Raw genomic sequence first — 17994 nt, forward strand, 5'->3', positions numbered from 1 at the left:
AAGTAACAATAATGGGAACGCTTATGCAGACTTGGCACATCCTTTTCTGCCACCACGTCTGGTAGAGGCGAGGGGACAGCAATAAGCCAGCTGGTTACCCAACTACACTAGCACTCCAGATGCAACGGTGGTGTCAAGAATCCGGTGACAGTGCAACAGGGGAAGGTTTCCAAAAAGATTACAAGATAGCTGACAAAATTTCTTTCATGACTGCTGAACTACTGTGAGCTGTAGTGAGGTATCCAGTACTGAGGTGCAAATACATTTGGCTCAGGGTCAAGGTCAAAAAAGTTAGCAGAGTAGGGGGAGCGTGGGGAACATTATCTGAGTGATTCCCTTGGAGATATTAATTCAAAGACAGAAAATTCACACCATGCAAGCCAAAGACTGTTACTGTTTGGGTTTTTTAATCATTAGCCTAATTTAGGCTATTTTAAAATAGCCCCAAACTATGAAAATTAAGACTGTAAACATGACTTGCATGGGATTTCTGGGAGTCCGTCAGCTGTGAAGACTGCTACCACAGAGTACTTCTGCTGACATTTATGGGGAACTAATTAACAAAACAGAGGGGCAGCTAAGCTACAGTACCGTAACTATAAGGAGCATTTTAAAAGCCCTATTCCATCTTATGGGAGGACAGATTTCTGAGTAAACAACATCTAGTAGGGCTAGATTTAAGAAAAGCTTACGTATGGAGAGATCTCTCATTTACAAGAAAAAAAGAAAGTAAAAACACTGTTCCAATTTCTTCACACAGAAGTGGAAACTCAATTCAGCCAATGCCAGATGGTGGCAAAGTAAATGCTCAGAGATGTTCAGGATTAGCTTTCACAAGAGCACAACTGGCTTTTACTTAGTATGAAGACCACCAACTTCGGGCTGAGCCTTCTTACAGCCTTTGCTGTTTATATTTCGCACAGCCCCTTCTAATACAATCTTTCCACTGCAAAACTAATTTCCGTGAAGTCATTTCACTTCTGGAAACCTCCTTACAAAAGCTTACAAGAAGCATCTCTGAAGTAATCTAGTCTTTAAAATTTATATGTTCTTCATTCTTTATTCATTACCAGCAGTGCTGCTTTCTCTTAAGAGAAATGCAAAATGTAGGTATAAATGTAGACTTTTCTTAGGACGCTGTAAATGATAAAAATTTAATGACCAATAACATTCTGTACCATTTCAGTTAGTATGTCTGTTCTTTCAAGCATCTTTGCCTAAAATAAATGCTTGGGAATTCTTGAAAGGCGAGAATTTGGTGGCTTTCATGAAGGACCACATGTCATTTCTGACACACCACACCGGATCCCACAGAACTTATGAGAGATGGTGATAATGTATAAAGGGTACAGCTACAGAAAAAGGAAGCCTTCGCCCTGCAGCTGACAATCATTTTAGAATGGAGGAGGAAATGAAGGAACACATTCTGTATGTTCTACTGGGAACATAGCTAAAATATTTTCATGAAAAATAAGCTTGGTTTTTACAGTCTCATGATATGAGATCTATGAATTGTTAGAGTACTATCATACGGGAAACACATCTTAAACTCCTTTGAGAAGCTGAAAAATATACATTCCAAGTAGCTTTAAATAGAGTGACGTTTCGTATCTCTTCTTGGCTGTAGTGCTCTACTTTAATATTTTTATTCATTTTTAAGGGGAAGTAAAGTTGTCTCGACTTTCAAACTTACCATAGCTCCATAAACATTACTACACATCACTTGAAAATAAACTTTAAAGCAAAAATAACTATAGTACTTAGCTAACTATCTCTTGATGAAGATACAGAATGGGTCTGAACAGAAATAACTGGTATGGTTGTAGTACATATTCTGAAGTTGTTTAAAGCAGGAAACACAGAAGAGTACACAGTCACGATTTCAGTGAAAAAGAAAAAACATACTGAAATTGTTAACTGTTATTTATCAGGTAATCCTGTAACTGGTCAGAGGGATCCCCATACAAGTGTGTACTTTTCAGAAAACTATTGCTAATGTAGTATTTATTTTAGCTAAAACAACTTGCAAAGCTAGGAACTGTTTGTGACTGTACAGTGTTTAGAAAAGACTGCATCACCTTGTGCTCCTATCATCAGATGATTTAAATAAGTATCCAGAGGCCCAAGACAAATGCCATGCTTTGAGTTCAGTGGTGCATGGGTACATGAGATGGCATGTTACTCAGCCTAATTAGCTCACAGTCTCAAAACCCTCTTATGCAAAGATTACACATATACGTAACTTCATAAATGGTGAGCACGTCTCTGGATTGAAGGTTAACTGTAATCCTGTAACATAAACTTAAATTAATGCAGAGAGATGCATCTTAAACACACAGCAGAAGAGACTACTGCTCTACCATCTGCCCTATGCTCTCATCAACCCTCTGCTAGATTTATAGCCTTCTCCTGCAAGGATTCCAAAGTAAACAGCACAATAAACCATGTTAGTTTAAACGGTGTAAACTGTACATCTTTGCTAACATACCTCCTTTTGACTCAAGAATAAAAATTCAAATGAGCAGTCTGGTGAGAAGATACGGAGAAGGTGGCAGCAAGGGGCAAGAGAGTAAGTGTAGGGCAGTAGCCTTCTCTTCCTGCACAGCTGGATCCACAAGACTAACTGTATATAACCTAAATTTAATGCAACTAGCAAACTAATTCAGTGAAGCTACTCAAATGACTTAAGTGGTGCATATTTTAGTCCTAGTTGCAGGGCTGGACTTAATTTAAGATGAGATGCAACTAGGACTAAATCTAGCTACCAGTGAGTTAACTTCCACTGACTTAGGCAATGAGCCACCTGCCTGGGTGAGTCAGTGGAGCCCGCCTGACACTTTCCCAGTACATTAAACACCTGCTAGCAGGGTGGGGTGTTTCAACTAAACCCTGTAACAATTTCTACAAACAGGCAAGGAACAGGTTCCTTTTACAAACATCCAAACCAGGAAAAGTACTCCGTTGTATCCAAACATACAGAGCTCCAGCCAGTTTCCTGCTGAGGCATAGCCATGGTTTAAGTAGAAAAGTGACCGTCGCACCAGAGGACTACACCCAAAAAAAAGAAAAATAAGAAAAAAAAAAAAGAAAAACATACTCATGCAGAGCTATAATTAGAATCAGAGCACTCCATGAGTCACTAAGTGCTGCAGAATCCAGTGGAAAGCAGAAAAATATTCTGGAAGGAAGCAAGAAAAAGTTCAAAATGTCGAGCGTATCGGAGTTCATGTTTTGCCTTGTTAAAGCAGTCATAAAGATGAAGGGAGGCACTCAGACCATTACAAAAAGGTTTTGCAGAGGAAGTTCCAGAAAAGGTACACAACCCGCTAGTCTTACCAAATACCACAAATTTAAAAAAAGAGCCACATTAGACTACTTTCTTTCTATTACCTCGCTGCCAGCTTACTTCTTCCTTACATACATATTTTGAAGACATTCTGTTCAATCTCCTTTCTACCAAGTTCAGCATGGCAGTCCTCATGATGCTGCAAGTCTAAACCAAGCACTTCACAAGAACCAAATGACGAAAAAATAAAGTGCAAGATATTACAGGGAATTGCAACCTCCTGTGCATCATCTGCAACCATACAGATGTACTACCTACAGATAATATCCCTGAAGTCAAGTTCATTCTGCTGATTTTTTCTTGAGAAAAATTTTTTTCTTGTTTCCCGTTTACCTGTTTTTGTCATTATAACAAATCACTTGTCTTTTGTCTTATTCCTGTTCCACTTCTTTTGTACTGATCTATTTGTTAATTTGCAAGAGCAATCTCCTCTGTCTTTTGTGGATTACTGAAATCCATTTATATAAAAGCTGCGATTTAAAACAACAGGCTAGCTTATAAAGCTACCAACATATGTCCAACAGTACTGTCTGTGCATCCACACGTAGTTATATCCTAGATTTCAAACACACAATCTCTGAGCCCACTGCTTGCACAAAATCCTTTTGTGCTTCTATTCTAAGCTTTGACAACAAGCTTACAGTCATTCTGTTCAATTCTAAACTGCACTTTCTAGCTGCTGTGAGAATAGGTAGCTGGTATAAATATTTTATTCTATATTTTTACCTCCTGGGATTTACAATACGTTTTGTCCTGTGCTTCACATCTGTTCAAATAGGTTGGTATGCAAGGTAAATGTATCATGTTTGTACATGTCCTATTATTTAAAATGACCAGTATTAAATCTTTCACCACTTTCCTTTAGGCATCTGTTAACTGTAACAAACAACCTGCAACTAGCAATTTTTTTGTAAATTAACAAAAAAAAAAAAAAAGGAATATTTTAGTGGAACTGGAGAGAAGTGCATAATATTTAACTCACTACCCCCTATCCTCTTCTCATAACCTGAAGTGGAGCATTGTACAGGACACGTAAGATATGTTCCAGGTATCGATTCTGGAGACCTGGTTTACCCTGTCAGTTGCCACCTTCAGGAGGGCAGACACCCTCCCTTTCCAACATTTCAAGAGCAGGTCTGAGGCACAGAATGTGCTCTCTTCTGGTGGTCACACGCACACATGGACTTTGCTTCCACATTCCCATACATCTTTTATCACCTTCACGATCAAGCAAGCATACTCTTGATCCCTTCCAGATGAAGATAATGTTTTCAAAATCACTGAAGTGGCTGAAAAACTCCAGTTCCAGCTTCAGGAAATGTTTGTAAGCTGTGGATAGACAACTCTTTCCAGACTATTGTGCAAGGTTCCAGATGCTTTTAACCACCCTTTACCTTCCTGGGTTTATGCTCTCCGTGATCTACTATGTGAGCTGCTTATATATTAACGATTGTACATTTTTAATAAGCCAGCTTATTTTGACCTCAGTGGGTCAAAGAACAGTTTTATGAACAGTTTTACTTGCAGATATGAAGGGGCAGTCACCTCTAGGACTGCAATATAAACAGCTGGGACAGATAACTTGTACTGTCACAGCAACATCTAGATGTGGATGGCTGTCTATGGTCTCAGGTACTCAATCCCCCCCCCCCCCCCTTTTTTTTTTTTGTTCAAGCCACATTCTAAAGCGCTTCAGAATAACATTTGCCGGTATTTCCAGTTGACAAACAACTGTTCAGACAAAATGTTTCAATGACTGGGCAGGTACACTCAGCAGTATTAACCTACAGTTTTACTCTTCAGTCACCCGAGCATCTGACTGGAAACCACCCACCTCCCTCCCAGGCTCTACACCCATATTTCCCTCCTGTAGATACACAAGGGAAAGCAGGGGAGAAGGGGCTTGTGTGCCCCTACCTCTCAGTCAAACTTGCAGGCTGACAAAAGCTAGAACAAGCCAGGAATCAGGGAACCTAAGTTTCAAGGTCAAGAAAGTCAACGGCACTTAGACTATGTGCAAAAGTGACATTTGTAAAGCTATATTTACTAGAAGCATGAATTTAAAAACCCTGTCCCTCCATCCTACCCTGTATCAGTACTGCTATGCTGGCAAATCCCTGGTATGAATACAGCTGTGCCAACAGAAGAGACCTTTTCCAATTTATTTTATGTCATTTGGTAAGGTGATTTACCTTTGCTAGTGAAGAGGAGGCTATGGGGCAGAGCCACTTCTTGTCTAAGCGAGCTCTGAGGTTTGGAAATGTAGCCACAGGTCATTTTTGAAGTGCTGAGGGATTTTTGTTTGGGTTTTTTTTTCTTGGTTGTTTTTCTTTTCTAAACAAATAAGGTCTGCTGCCAAGCTCTGTTTAATTCGGTGAGACATACAGGTAACGTTCTTCCTGGAGAAAAAGGTCTAAAGTGTAGTCAGATGTAGAGACTGAACTATGAACAAAATACCCCTTAAAGCTACATATCAAGTAGTCACAGAGCTGCCTGTTTTACACTAGGGTGAGAGCTGGGCAGTTTGGGAGGCTTAATGAATAAATGGTGAGAAGAAAAAAAAAAAATTACTTACCAAACCAAGCCTGTTGTTCTCCTTGGACTTCTATAGCCAATCCAAAGTCCGCCAGTTTTACTGCTGCTCCCTTGGATTTGCTAGCTAAAAGTAAGTTCTCAGGCTTTATTCAGAGAGAGAAAAAAATTGAGATGAAAAGATAAGTAAATATATTTTAGACAGGTTTTCACTTTCTTTTTTTTTTTTTTTAGTTATGGTAGTCTGGAAAAGAACAAATACTTAGAGGAGTGAAAAAGAGAAAAAACCCGTGCGTTTTCTCCATGACAATGCAAAAATTGCACTTTCCATTCCTACTTGGAAAGAACCACCAGGCCTGTAAACAGCCGTCATGATCCCATGACAGCAAGACTAAGGAAAGGACAGCGTGCAGATCTACTAGACAAGGAGGTCGGCCAGAATGGTCAGATGGAACTGCAACACCTGTTTGCATGATAGGACAATGCAGAGACTCCCAAGAGCTCACTACTGGAAAAACGCTGCAGAAAAACCCCTAAAGACACGTATTCTTTGATTACTAGTCTAACCTATGCAGTTTGCAGGATTAGGCATCTATAACTGTCAAACATCAATGTTTTGCATGACAGCTTAACAAAAGCAGACATACTATTATATTTGTATTTAGAGGGCAGGTGTATTTACATTGCAAATGTTTCAGCAAAACCAGCATGCCCACGTTTGTGCTTGCAGATAACCTATTACAAATAACAATGTAAGTCTGCAAAAGTTCCCACTTTGCTTTTTTTTTTTTTAAGGTACATTGGTCACATCTGAAATCAAATGCTACAGTACACTCACACAATTAAAAGTAAAGGATTTGAACATAACAATGGTGTTCATTCTACTGTTCGTAATGTATCCTTTTAACTTGATTTAGCAAATATATCAAATGCAAATTGTCCAAAGATAACTTTATTCTCTGACCCTTAACTTTAAAAAAACGAACCAAAAAAACATTACAAAATACTATAGAATTCAACAGACTACTTCAGCGACCTCTATAGTATTTTCTTGCCGTTTCTTTCTCTTCTATCTCCATTATTTTTAAAAAAGGTTTTGTTCTATATTTACATAACAACAAAACCTCACTTTCAAGGGTATGGCTGTGCCCCTTCTGGAAGCAATTTTTTGTAGTGATCTATCGCAAGCGAATTCACTATATCCAGTCTGGCACTGGGGACCCAATCCTGCAAACTCTTAACCGTATATTTCATTTTAAACCCAGCAGCAATGATATAGGTTTCCAAGGGACTATTTATGTGATTACAGTTAATCCCATGCAGGTACTGAGCTTGGGAACAATTAAGATCATAAGCTACTTTCAGCAAAAGCTATCTTTAATACAACTGTCAAGTATCCAGCAAAGTATGCTTGAGCTAATTAAGACCTCAACCACTGTGATACTTCCATTAATTAACACCACAACTGACCCTGACAAACTCTTTAGTCTAAAGGTGTTTTTTTCCCTCTCACCAAACTGTAAAGGAACATTTCTTCAGCAATTTACAAACACCATTCTCCCACTCATCCCTTTGTTGCTATGTCATAGAAAAGACACTATTAAAAACCTTTCATTAATAGTTACTTGATGAAGCTTCTATTTCCACAGTTTTTAAAATTGAGATTAAGGTCTCTCAGAATAAAACATAATCTTTATATTCACTTAAATTATCGCTAACAACTACAACTGCAGTATATCAAACACTGACTGAATAGCTGAGGACTCTTCTCTAGGTTCATCAACACCGATCTAAGCAGCGTCACAGTGCTTGTCATTTAACTACACTAATTTCAACATAGAGTCACATAGTTCTTGAAGGTTTCCTATCAGAGAGAGAGAAGTGTACAGTAATTACTTCCTGGAATGCACTTCTTATATAAACCTCTTAAAGCAATGGATGATCCTATTTGGTTGTGACCTTCAGCAAGCCAAAAGCAGCGAAATGCCTCGCCCTCTTGGTTGAAACACAAGCACTAACCTACCAAGCGCATACCACTCTGCAACACGTGATTCCATTCAAAATAGTAGTTTTGTGTTTTCTGCTGCTGGGTTTTTTGGTTGTTTGTTTTGGTTTTTTTCTTCCTTCCCCCCCCCCTTGGGATTTTTTTTTTTAAATTCCATTACGTGTCTTTACTCTGCCAATCAAAGTGCTCTGCAGAAATACCATTATACCATTGCCATAGATGAGTATGTTTCAACAGAAGCTGAAGCAGATTTCCTGATTTACTCCTATGCCAAAGACACAGCCTTTTGCGCAGTGTTGTGTGGGACTATGCGCTTAAACAACATGCAGCTGTCATTTCAGGATGACGAGAGGCATACTAGATAATTATCATCCATTAACTTAGAATGACTGCAATTACTTGGAAAACATTAACAGCCCAGCATGGGCCACTCAAGACTCGTACTTTGGATTCAGTAGTGTCACCTTGTGTTACCGGTAGACTGGCTGCAGTCAAGCATGTAGAATGGCAGTGTTAACTACTAAAATTACTTACAAATAAATTAACATGATTTATGCCTTATTTTTCCAAAGGTCTTTACTTCTTAAGAGATCAAGTACTTATGCCTCTGTGTATTTTTCCTTGAATATAACTAGAGCATCTGCTTTTTTGGGGGGAATGCAAGACGGTCATAATCACAGAGTTCCACAAAAGCAGAAATGCTGCTGACTGCCAAGAACTGGAATTCCTACACGGAAGTGCACTTTTACCATCTGCTAAAGACAGACTGCCACTAACAGGTTAATTTTTTCTGGATCTAGGATGCACCACCATTCTGACTTATACCAAGGATTACAAACAGAGCAGCAACAAGCACTTCTGCAGGTCCTAATAGGCTGCAAAAGCTCCTCTCTCTCTGCTACTAAATTATGCTAAAAGGAAAGTTAAATGAGATTGTCCAAAATCTCCTCCTCTTGTTGCCCTCCCCACATGCCATTATCGGAAAACAATCCATCAAGTTTTGCAGTTTAAGGATCCACGCCAGGCCAGAACCATCTTCTACATGTCTTGAAGTTCTGGTCTTGGGCCTCGGAATCTTCTTTTCAGTACAGAGAGTTCTGCTGGGATTTCACCAGTGTCTTTCACTTCGCTCTGGTGTTTTGGGGTTTTGGGGGTTTTTTTTACCACAAAGCAGTAACTGAAGAAGGATGGTTTTCTGCTTCCTGAAGTTTTCACTTTCAGAAATGAAACTGGGTACTACAGCTTGGCAGAAACATTTTTTCTCACACTGTTTTTCCAATTCATTCTGGATTTGCCACAGTAAGAACTCCACACACGGTCGGGAGCAGGGAACAGCTAGATTTAATGCATTTCCAAAGAAAAAGTTATTTTGTGTGAATGTATTCAAAGTACTAAAAAAGCATTCCTTATTCTGTCAGCCTGCATGGCTACAATCCTTTTTTTCAATTCCTTTTCATGCTAGAAGCATAGTACTGCATGTACGGGGAGGACAGGAACCGCTGGAGCAGCTGGATGAATTTGACATCCTTTCATTTGAACTTGCTCCATGTTACCCAGCTGCCACGCAAGATTTATGGATTGGATAGAGACTTGTCAGTCTCCTGTTGTACAACCGTGACACAGGAAAATCCAGAGGCGCAAAACAGGTAGAGAATTTTGTGTATGTGTCTTTGAAAACCATCGTGCTCTCTGAGGTTCCAAAGCGTAACCCTTTATGTTCCTACAGGACAACAATAGAGACTTTGTAAATTCAGACAATGGCTATAACAGTTGTTTATTTGGGAGTGAAGGATAGCAAGAAAGATGACGGCATTGTGATTCCAACGTTATTATGAATGATAACCACCAGAAAACTCCTATCCTGGGAGGAAATTCCTGCTCCCCATAACTCACCCAGAAAGGAAAATAAAGAGACAAAGAAGCTGTGCCAGAAGGAATTAGCGTGTTTCACTGCCTTAGCCCACATGCCATTTTTTCTCTGCCTTTGTAAAGAATCTGGTATTTCAGACAGCGCACTTCCATTTGATTTGAAAATAAACAATCTTCTTTTACTTGAGGATCTTGAAGGCCAAGTGCCCAAATTAAGTCCTCTCCCTTATCCCCAAGGCTACTTTACTACCAGCTTTGAGACAGACTTGTCTCTCTGAGCTTCCCAGTAAAAGAAAATGATCTTTACTTGTTTACTTGTTTCTTTCCACGCTAACATGCTTTAAATGCAGAGAGCATTTCTGCAGCAGATGTCTCCAGCCATTTGGATATGTACATGGCTAAGCAAGAGGTAATGCTCTTCTCAACACAAGAGTTTTCTTTCTGAAGCTTCTATCCCAATGCTACCGTTTGTCTGGAAGGGACTCGACTCCTCAGGTGGTCATGGCGAGAACACTGTAGAAATTCCCACTTTCTAAAGACGTTCTGTAGCCCAGCCATCATCTGGAGGAGAGAGAGGTCTTTGTGCCGGCAATCTCACAGCAGCTGGCCTTTCGTCACTAAGATGTGTGACACGCAAACGCTAGCGTGCTTCCCAGAAGCACTCCAAGTTATGCTGCTGGGAGATGGGAAGTTCCCCCCACACCCTGCCCCATAAGCTCCGGGTGACGGAGAGGAAGATCATGTATTCAACGAATACACAAAATGCTTGAGAAGCAACTACTCTTCTCCCTGGTACTGACAACAGGTGCCAGCAGACTCGGAAGGCTGTCTTCGCAGCCCAGATCTGGACAGCTAGGTACTGGCAAGCCTTTAGCAGATTTTTCTCCAGTGAATGCTAGCAGCTCGTTCTCGTGCATAGGTGAAGCAAAGTTAAAAACAAAAAAAAAAAAAAAGGAAAGGAAAAAAAAAAAGAAAACCGTTGACATTTCCCCTGCCGAAGGCTCTGTTTCGCTAGGGTTTGCTGCTCTCCGCTGCCGCATGGCGGAGGGCCGCCGGGGCGGAGGCAGGCAGCGGCCCCGGCTAGGGAGGGCTCGGCGGGGCAGCAGCACTCACCTTGAGGTCGCGATGGACAACGCCCATCTGATGGCAGTGTAGCACAGCCTCCAGGATCTGCTGAATGCAATGACTGCATGCAAACACCAGGGGCGCGTGTTAGTTCCAAGCGTGCACTCGCCGCCCGCACAGCCAGGCGCCGGGGCGGCGGCGCGGGGGGGGCGGCGGCGGCGGCGGCGGCGGGGCCGGGGCCGGGGCCGGGGCCGGGGCCGGGGCCGGGGCCGGGGCCGGGGCCGGGGCCGGGGCCGGGCGGGCGCCGCGCTCCCCGCTCCGCGCCGCCCCGCTCCGCTCCGCGCCGCCCCGCGCCGCTCAGAGCACGACGGCCTCAGGCACCGCCGCTGCGGGACCCCGCACGGTGGCGGCGGCAAGGGGCCAGCCTCGGAGACGTGCTTTGGGTCGGCTGCTTTTTTGGGGGGGGGGTCAATTTAGTTTTTTGGGTTTTTTTCTTTTTTAAGGACAATTTGAAACAGGAAAATGGTCGGAAAAGCGTACGAATTTCGCCAATAATTCGTTGACGAGGTCGCGTTAAATATTTGGCATCCTCTGCACTTTTTCCTCCTTTCCTTACCAAGAGCGCGCTCAGAGGCGTTTGAAATTGTAGCGGCCATTGAGGTAACAGAAAAAAACCCACTCCGAGCGAGGTGGTTTAGGTAAATTATTAACTTCTCGCGGTCCAATTTAGTTGGCAATTAGCATCACTTGCCTGAGGGTTCGTCATACTCTAATGCAGCAGTGTGCGACCGGTTGTTCTGCTACTGCAACCCAGGGTCTCAGAACAGAAGTGGCGTTTAAATCTGCAAGCTGACATACATCACAGCCAAAGTTCACCTCCATGTGCGTACACAGCGATACATGGACAGCCTTAATAGAATACCAGACACGTTCGACAGCATGGGGTAAAATCCAGCGCCTTGGAAGGAGACAGTGTTTTTGGCAACCATTCCCCCTTTTGCCATGATGTATATTAGGCCTGTAGACTTGCAAACTGGAAAGAGGCGTCATGCATTATTTGTTCGTCTAGTTGTTTTGAGGGTGAGTAGGATAGGCAAGGGAACATCGCAGACAACCCACCCTCTGCCCCTACCCAGCGGAAAAAAAACCCCAAAACTCTTATATCCAATTGATGGGCACCAGATACTGACCTTCAGGTCTCTGTGAACTATGCCATTTAGATGACAATGATTAACACTTTCTAGAATCTGCTGTATACAATGACTGCAAAGATACAAGGGCAGAATGGAAGGGAGAACATTTTAAAGGCACATAATCACATTAAATACAAAATAAAATAAAACTTAAAAAAAATATAAAGAACAAAAACAATTTTACACCTCCTGACAAGTCTTGATTGCACATTGAACTGGAACAAAACCACGTTGAATATAGAGATATTTCCAGCTCTAACACATCCAAAAACCAAAGCAAAACAAACAAACAAAAAACCCCAAAACAAACAAACAAAAAAACCCAAAAACAAAACCAAGAAAGACATTTAACATGGAACATATAACACCTATGAGACAGAATCATTAGATTGTATTTTCATTCAGCAGTATGGAAACTTCTTCCAGTTTCCAAAAACTGCTATAGGAAAAATAAAGTGGAGGCAATAAAAAAATTAGTGATATGGTTTGGTTTTTTAAAATTTTTACAGTGAAGTTAACATTACAACGAGTGCTGAAACAAGAAAATGCTCAGAAATGAAATGATAATACAGAAAACAAATGAAACAAAAAAAAGTCAAAAGCTAAGGAAAAGCAAAACATTTCTCATTTTGAACCTAATGGTTTCTTAAAAACTACTAGTAGAATAAAGCCAAGTCATTCAAAAAGGTGGCATGCATTTTCATTTAAAGTATCATCAAGAACTAGTTTAGTTAGGAGTCGCTCATGAAATGGAAATCCACATTAAAAATGCAGACAAACGTTTTACTTTGGTGCTTCAAATAATTTAATTAGCACCTATTTTTCCATGCCCAGGTTTGCAAGTTTTGGCCAGCCTACGATGCCAAAAAGCACAACTATTTATCTTTTAGAACGCTGGAACTTTTTCAGGTGTTTTTCGGCACCACAAGAGTTTATAATTATTATTTTTAAAGATATCCTTGTGGCAGAAGTCAGTGACTGTAAGAAATAGGTAGTAGTCAAGGGCCAAGGATTTGATACTGCTCATCCAAAATGTTTTGACTGTGGAATTCAGAAGGAATGGTCATAAATCAGTAACTGGAGCCCAAGCCTGAAAACCCTTTCTTATGCGAGTAGTTCACAACTCACTGAACTGGACTGCTTGTGTGAGTAAAGACTACTTGCGTGAGTAAGGGCTTGCAGGAGCAGACCAGTATTAACAGTCCTAGGATATGCATCTATAAAGTCCATTAACTACTTCTATAGGGATACACACACACATACACACTATATATAGAGAGAGATATATATATATACACACACACACATGAATATATATATATATAAATATATAAAAACACAGAGATGCCTGATAACTAGGTACTTCACTTATTTGGTCAAGTTTATACTGAATATATAAAATGCATATATATATCCTATATATATATATATATATATATATATGCACAGCCCCTTCCAATACATCATAATTCTAGAACAGAAAAGAGATTGTTGCAGTTTTTCCTTTTAAATCACACGTATCTTAAAAACACACAATGACACCATATGCTGGCCTTTGGCATCAATATTAGAAATTTTGCTTGAATCACACAGCAGGCAAAAAAACATTCAAAAACTTTTTAAACATAGCCCCTCTCCGTCCACCCCACCTAAATTATTAATGTTGTTTTCTCTTCTACAGTGTGTTTTGCTACGTGTTGTTCCACATTTAAATGCTTGAAGTAATGATGTTTCCACCATTCCTACAGAAATTAGTAAGAGCAATAAACAGTGGAAGCTTCCTAATACTTAGAGTAACTTCTTGTTTGTTCATTATTATCCCACCACTGTTGTTAGGGTCACTTAATGCTTTCCGGACACCTGCCAATTAATTCCAAAGGTAAAGGAATAACTGAAAATTGTATGTACTAAATATGGACCAATGGTGGTGTGTGACTATGAACACATAAAAATATGAGGATTCTTTAAATTTACTTTGAGTTAAATTTTCTGTAAAGAGTGTAGTGGTAGAACATATTTTCCTTAAAGTAATTGACCACAATGTTTACGATTCATAATTATATGAGAATATTTAAGATTTATTATTATATGAGGGCAAACAGATTCTGAGATGGGAAAATGGCCCTGATACTTTATGTCAGCATGCAAATTATGATAATCGTCAACTTATTCTTCAAGTTTTTCAACAAGCACTTGCAGAAAATTGCTAGAGATTTCAAATTTGAGCTCAGACTATGAGATGCACAGTATAATTGCTTATTGATGAAACACAACAAAATGTTTAAATATGAAAGGAAATTAGTACTTCTGGACTGAGAACAAAAACTATATTAATGTAAAAGTCTTTCAAGACCATCATATATTTCAAACTTTGACCAGCAAACGTAAGAATCCCTAGATGAGATAGCTGAAATGTTATGTCCAGTTTGCAGAGGAGAAAACTGGGTAAGATTTTAACAACTTCACAAGTTTACAAAGATTTTAACAAATTGAGATCCAATTTCAGCCTTTTCAGACCCAGAGATGTCAAGACTTCATACGAGTTCACCACCACACAGTCGTGAGCTCAAAATGCCAAACTGTGCCCTTCGAAGTCTAAGAGAACTCTAGCAGAAATCCTAGAGTCTCACAGACAGTGCTAGTGAAACTGATGCCAAACACCATGAGACATTTAAGTAACTATCCTAGAATTATTAAAGGCAACATTAGAAAAACAAATTACTTACCTGGCATCTGCTTCACTATAATATTCTCTTGCAACTATATCTTCAAACAATTCACCTCCAGTGACTCTGTTAGAAAAAGCAAGGTGAGAAAGGAGGTTTCAGAAGTGAAAACGTGCATCTTAAATTAACTTGACAGGGAAAAGTCAGAGAGGAGTAACTGAAACATTTGTACAAAAATGCAAGAGGTCTTGACCAGCAAGGTGAAGGAACTAAAGTCGCAGGTTTGTCCATCCAAATCATTACATGAATAAAAAGGATGTGGTGGAAGAGCAATCATAACCGGAAAATAAAAGCAAAGAGCAGCAGCTTAGTGGGCAAGATGCCATACATCAGTTAAGATATGTCAAGAATAAATAGTAAAACTGCAAGAATAAAGGGAACTGACCAGCAAGGAAAACTGTGGCTGAAATTCAGAACAGTTCAGGATAAATTGAGAACTGCAACGTAAGGCAGGTGTAAGAAAGGAGAATATAATAATGCTAAAACAAGAAAAGGGACTTTAAGTGTAGGTCAAAACACAACAGAGGTGTACCCATGTGCCTGAGTGGCTTGCTTTTTGTGCTTTTGCTAGAAAGAGCATTACCGAGTTGGACGGAGAGTATCAGTAGAAGCAGAGTACCTTAATCAGTTTAATGGCAGATTTTTTTCCTAGAAAATATTTAGCTATCTTTGTTGAAAAAGTAGGAATAGTTTAGTGAAAGTGCCACTTAAAATAATTTAAGAGGCATTAATAGTACAAGGGAAGAACTGTATGATCCAGAGGACCAGTAACAGAAGCAACTGTGTATGGTTGCACGCTTAGGATTTCACTGTACAACCAGTGGTTTAATAGTAGGAATTGGTTAAAAAGAAATAAAATCGTGTTGTTGTAAGCCAAAGATGACAGTCCAGAATGAGTCACCAGCAGGATGCTGCCACGGTCTTGGAATGCATGTGAAATAGGATGACAGCAGTGTCCTTAGATACAGCAGTAAAATCCCTCCTCGTACCATACACAGTTCTGGTCACTCATGTTCAGAAAAGGGAATTCAAACAGCAATATGAGCAGAAAATTGCTACTAGGCTATCCACTCACTCATCATATCTTCTCAGAGAAGCAAAGTCAGTTTAGCTTGGCAAAACAAAGTTTAAGAGGGTGTATTGGTTTTGTGTGGCAAGGTTTTGGTAGCGGGGGGGGTTACAGGGGTGGCTTCTGTAAGAAGCTGCTGGAAGCTTCCCCTGTGTTCGAGAGAGCCCATACCAGCCGGCTCTAAGACGGACCCACCGCCGGCCAAGGCCGAGCCAATCAGTGATAGTGGTAACGCCTCTGTGATAACATTTTTAAGAAGGAAAAAAAGTTGGGACGGGGTATTCGGCAGCCGGAGAGAGGAGTGAGAACATGTAAGAGAAACAACCCTGCGGACACCAAGGTCAGTGAAGAAGGAGAGGGAGGAGATGCTCCAGGCGCCGGAGCAGAGATTCCCCTGCAGCCCGTGGGGAAGACCATGGTGAGGCAGGCTGTCCCCCTGCAGTCCATGGAGGTCCACGGTGGAGCAGATATCCACCTGCAGTCCGTGGAGGACCCCACGCCGGAGCAGGTGGGTTCCCGAAGGAGGCTGTGACCCCGTGGGAACCCCGCGCTGGAGCAGGCTCCTGGCAGGACCTGCGGATCTGTGGAGAGAGGAGCCCATGGAGCAGGTTTTCTGGCAGGACTTGTGACCCCGTGGGGGGCTCACGCTGGAGCAGTCTGTGCCTGAAGGACTGCACACCGTGGAAAGGACCCATGCTGGAGCAGTTCGTGAAGAACTGCAGCCTGTGGGAAGGACCCACGTTGGAGAAGTTTGTGGAGGACTGTCTCCCGTGGGTGGGACCCCACGCTGGAGCAGGGGAAGAGTGTGTGATGAGTCCTCCCCCTGAGGAGGATGAAGCGGCAGAAAATAACGTGTGATGAACTGACCGTAAACCCCATCCCCGTCCCCCTGTGCCGCTGGGGGGTTGGTAGAGAATCCGGGAGTGAAGTTGTGCCCGGGAAGAAGGGAGGGGTGGAGGGAAGGTGTTCTGAGATTTGGTTTTATTTCTCATTACCCTACTCCGGTTGATTTGTAATAAATCAAGTTAATTTTCCCCAAACTGAGTCTGTTTTGCCTGTGACGGTAATTGGTGAGTGATCTCTCCTATCCTTATCTCGACCCACAAGCTCTTTGTTTATATTTTCTCTCCCCTGTCCAGCTGAGAAGGAGGGGGAGTGATAGAACGGCTCTGGTGGGCACCTGGCGTCCAGCCAGGGTTAACCCATCACAGAGGGATGAAAATAAATACTGAAGACAAAGAGCATAAACTGCGCTCTCCATAGAGGAGAGTTGTAAGGGACAATATTGGTACAATTAATAAATAAGCATATAATACCTGTGAATAAATATAGGGTTAAAATCAGGAGAAGTTTTCTAACAATCATAAAACTGGTGTAATTAAACAGTTTTTAGTAAAGTAACTGAGACAGGTGCTCTATTTTTAAGATGAAGACTGATGAGCTTTTAAATAGAATTGTAAAACTCAGCTGCCTGTGTCAACAACAGAGTGGACTCAAAACAGGAAGACCTTTCCTGTACCGTCACATTTCTCTTTTATGGAATACACTGGCATACTTTCACAGCTACATGCAAATCTTCATATATCCAGGTGCTGTTTTGAACAGTTGAAAACAGATGCAAGCCTTGAAAACGCACACAATGTGGAGTACCCACGTGAGCGCACAGCCTAACCAGAGCACCTAAACACAGCCTCAAAGGACAGGAAGGATGCACAAGTTAGTCCGACTCTGGCTTTCCAAAACCCTGATCCTACTGATATGCCAACATAAGTAATTTCTAGATGGGAGATCAATGTTCGTATTTCATTACTGTTTATGAGTGTAGTGAACTTTCATATAGCACATTATATTCTCAATAAATTCCCAAATGTAAAAGCCAGAGTGGGCTACAAGGTGCTTAAAGATTAAGATGCTTGAAAATCTATACTGCAATGAATACAATCATTATTTAATACAATTAAGTTTAATAGGATTAAAAAATTAAAAATGAGGATACTTCGAATCTTCAGAACCATAACATTCATTTGCAAATTGCTGTACTAACAGTTTGTTGCAGATCCCAGTTATTCAGTCACATAGGATGACAACAGAAATGACCTGCTCAACCAGCAGCATAGCTCCTTTCTCCAAGGAGGCCAGTTAAAAACTGTATTTTCATGTTTCCATTTACATTTGGGCTACATCTTCCT

The 17994-nt window shown here is 41.0% G+C and overlaps 1 protein-coding gene across 32 annotated transcripts in view; it reads right to left on the reverse strand.

The window, feature by feature from the left end:
• CAMK2D (calcium/calmodulin dependent protein kinase II delta) overlaps nt 1–17994 on the reverse strand; it is a 165784-nt gene that overhangs the window by 45595 nt on the left and 102195 nt on the right. For 22 of the 32 annotated variants that reach the window (XM_052813784.1, XM_052813647.1, XM_052813672.1 and 19 more), the window contains exons 6-8: nt 14737–14802; nt 12008–12080; nt 5922–6024 (exon numbers count right to left, since the gene is read on the reverse strand). In XM_052813784.1, the coding sequence (XP_052669744.1) occupies nt 5922–6024; nt 12008–12080; nt 14737–14802 (242 nt within the window). Of the gene's footprint in view, nt 1–5921; nt 6025–10865; nt 10939–12007; nt 12081–14736; nt 14803–17994 lie in introns of those variants that run through there. The other 10 variants (XM_052813637.1, XM_052813630.1, XM_052813745.1 and 7 more) reach the window with 2 other exon arrangements.

The sequence above is a fragment of the Harpia harpyja genome, chromosome 2 (genome assembly GCF_026419915.1).
Source record: "Harpia harpyja isolate bHarHar1 chromosome 2, bHarHar1 primary haplotype, whole genome shotgun sequence".
Classification (NCBI taxonomy): Eukaryota; Metazoa; Chordata; class Aves; order Accipitriformes; family Accipitridae; genus Harpia; species Harpia harpyja.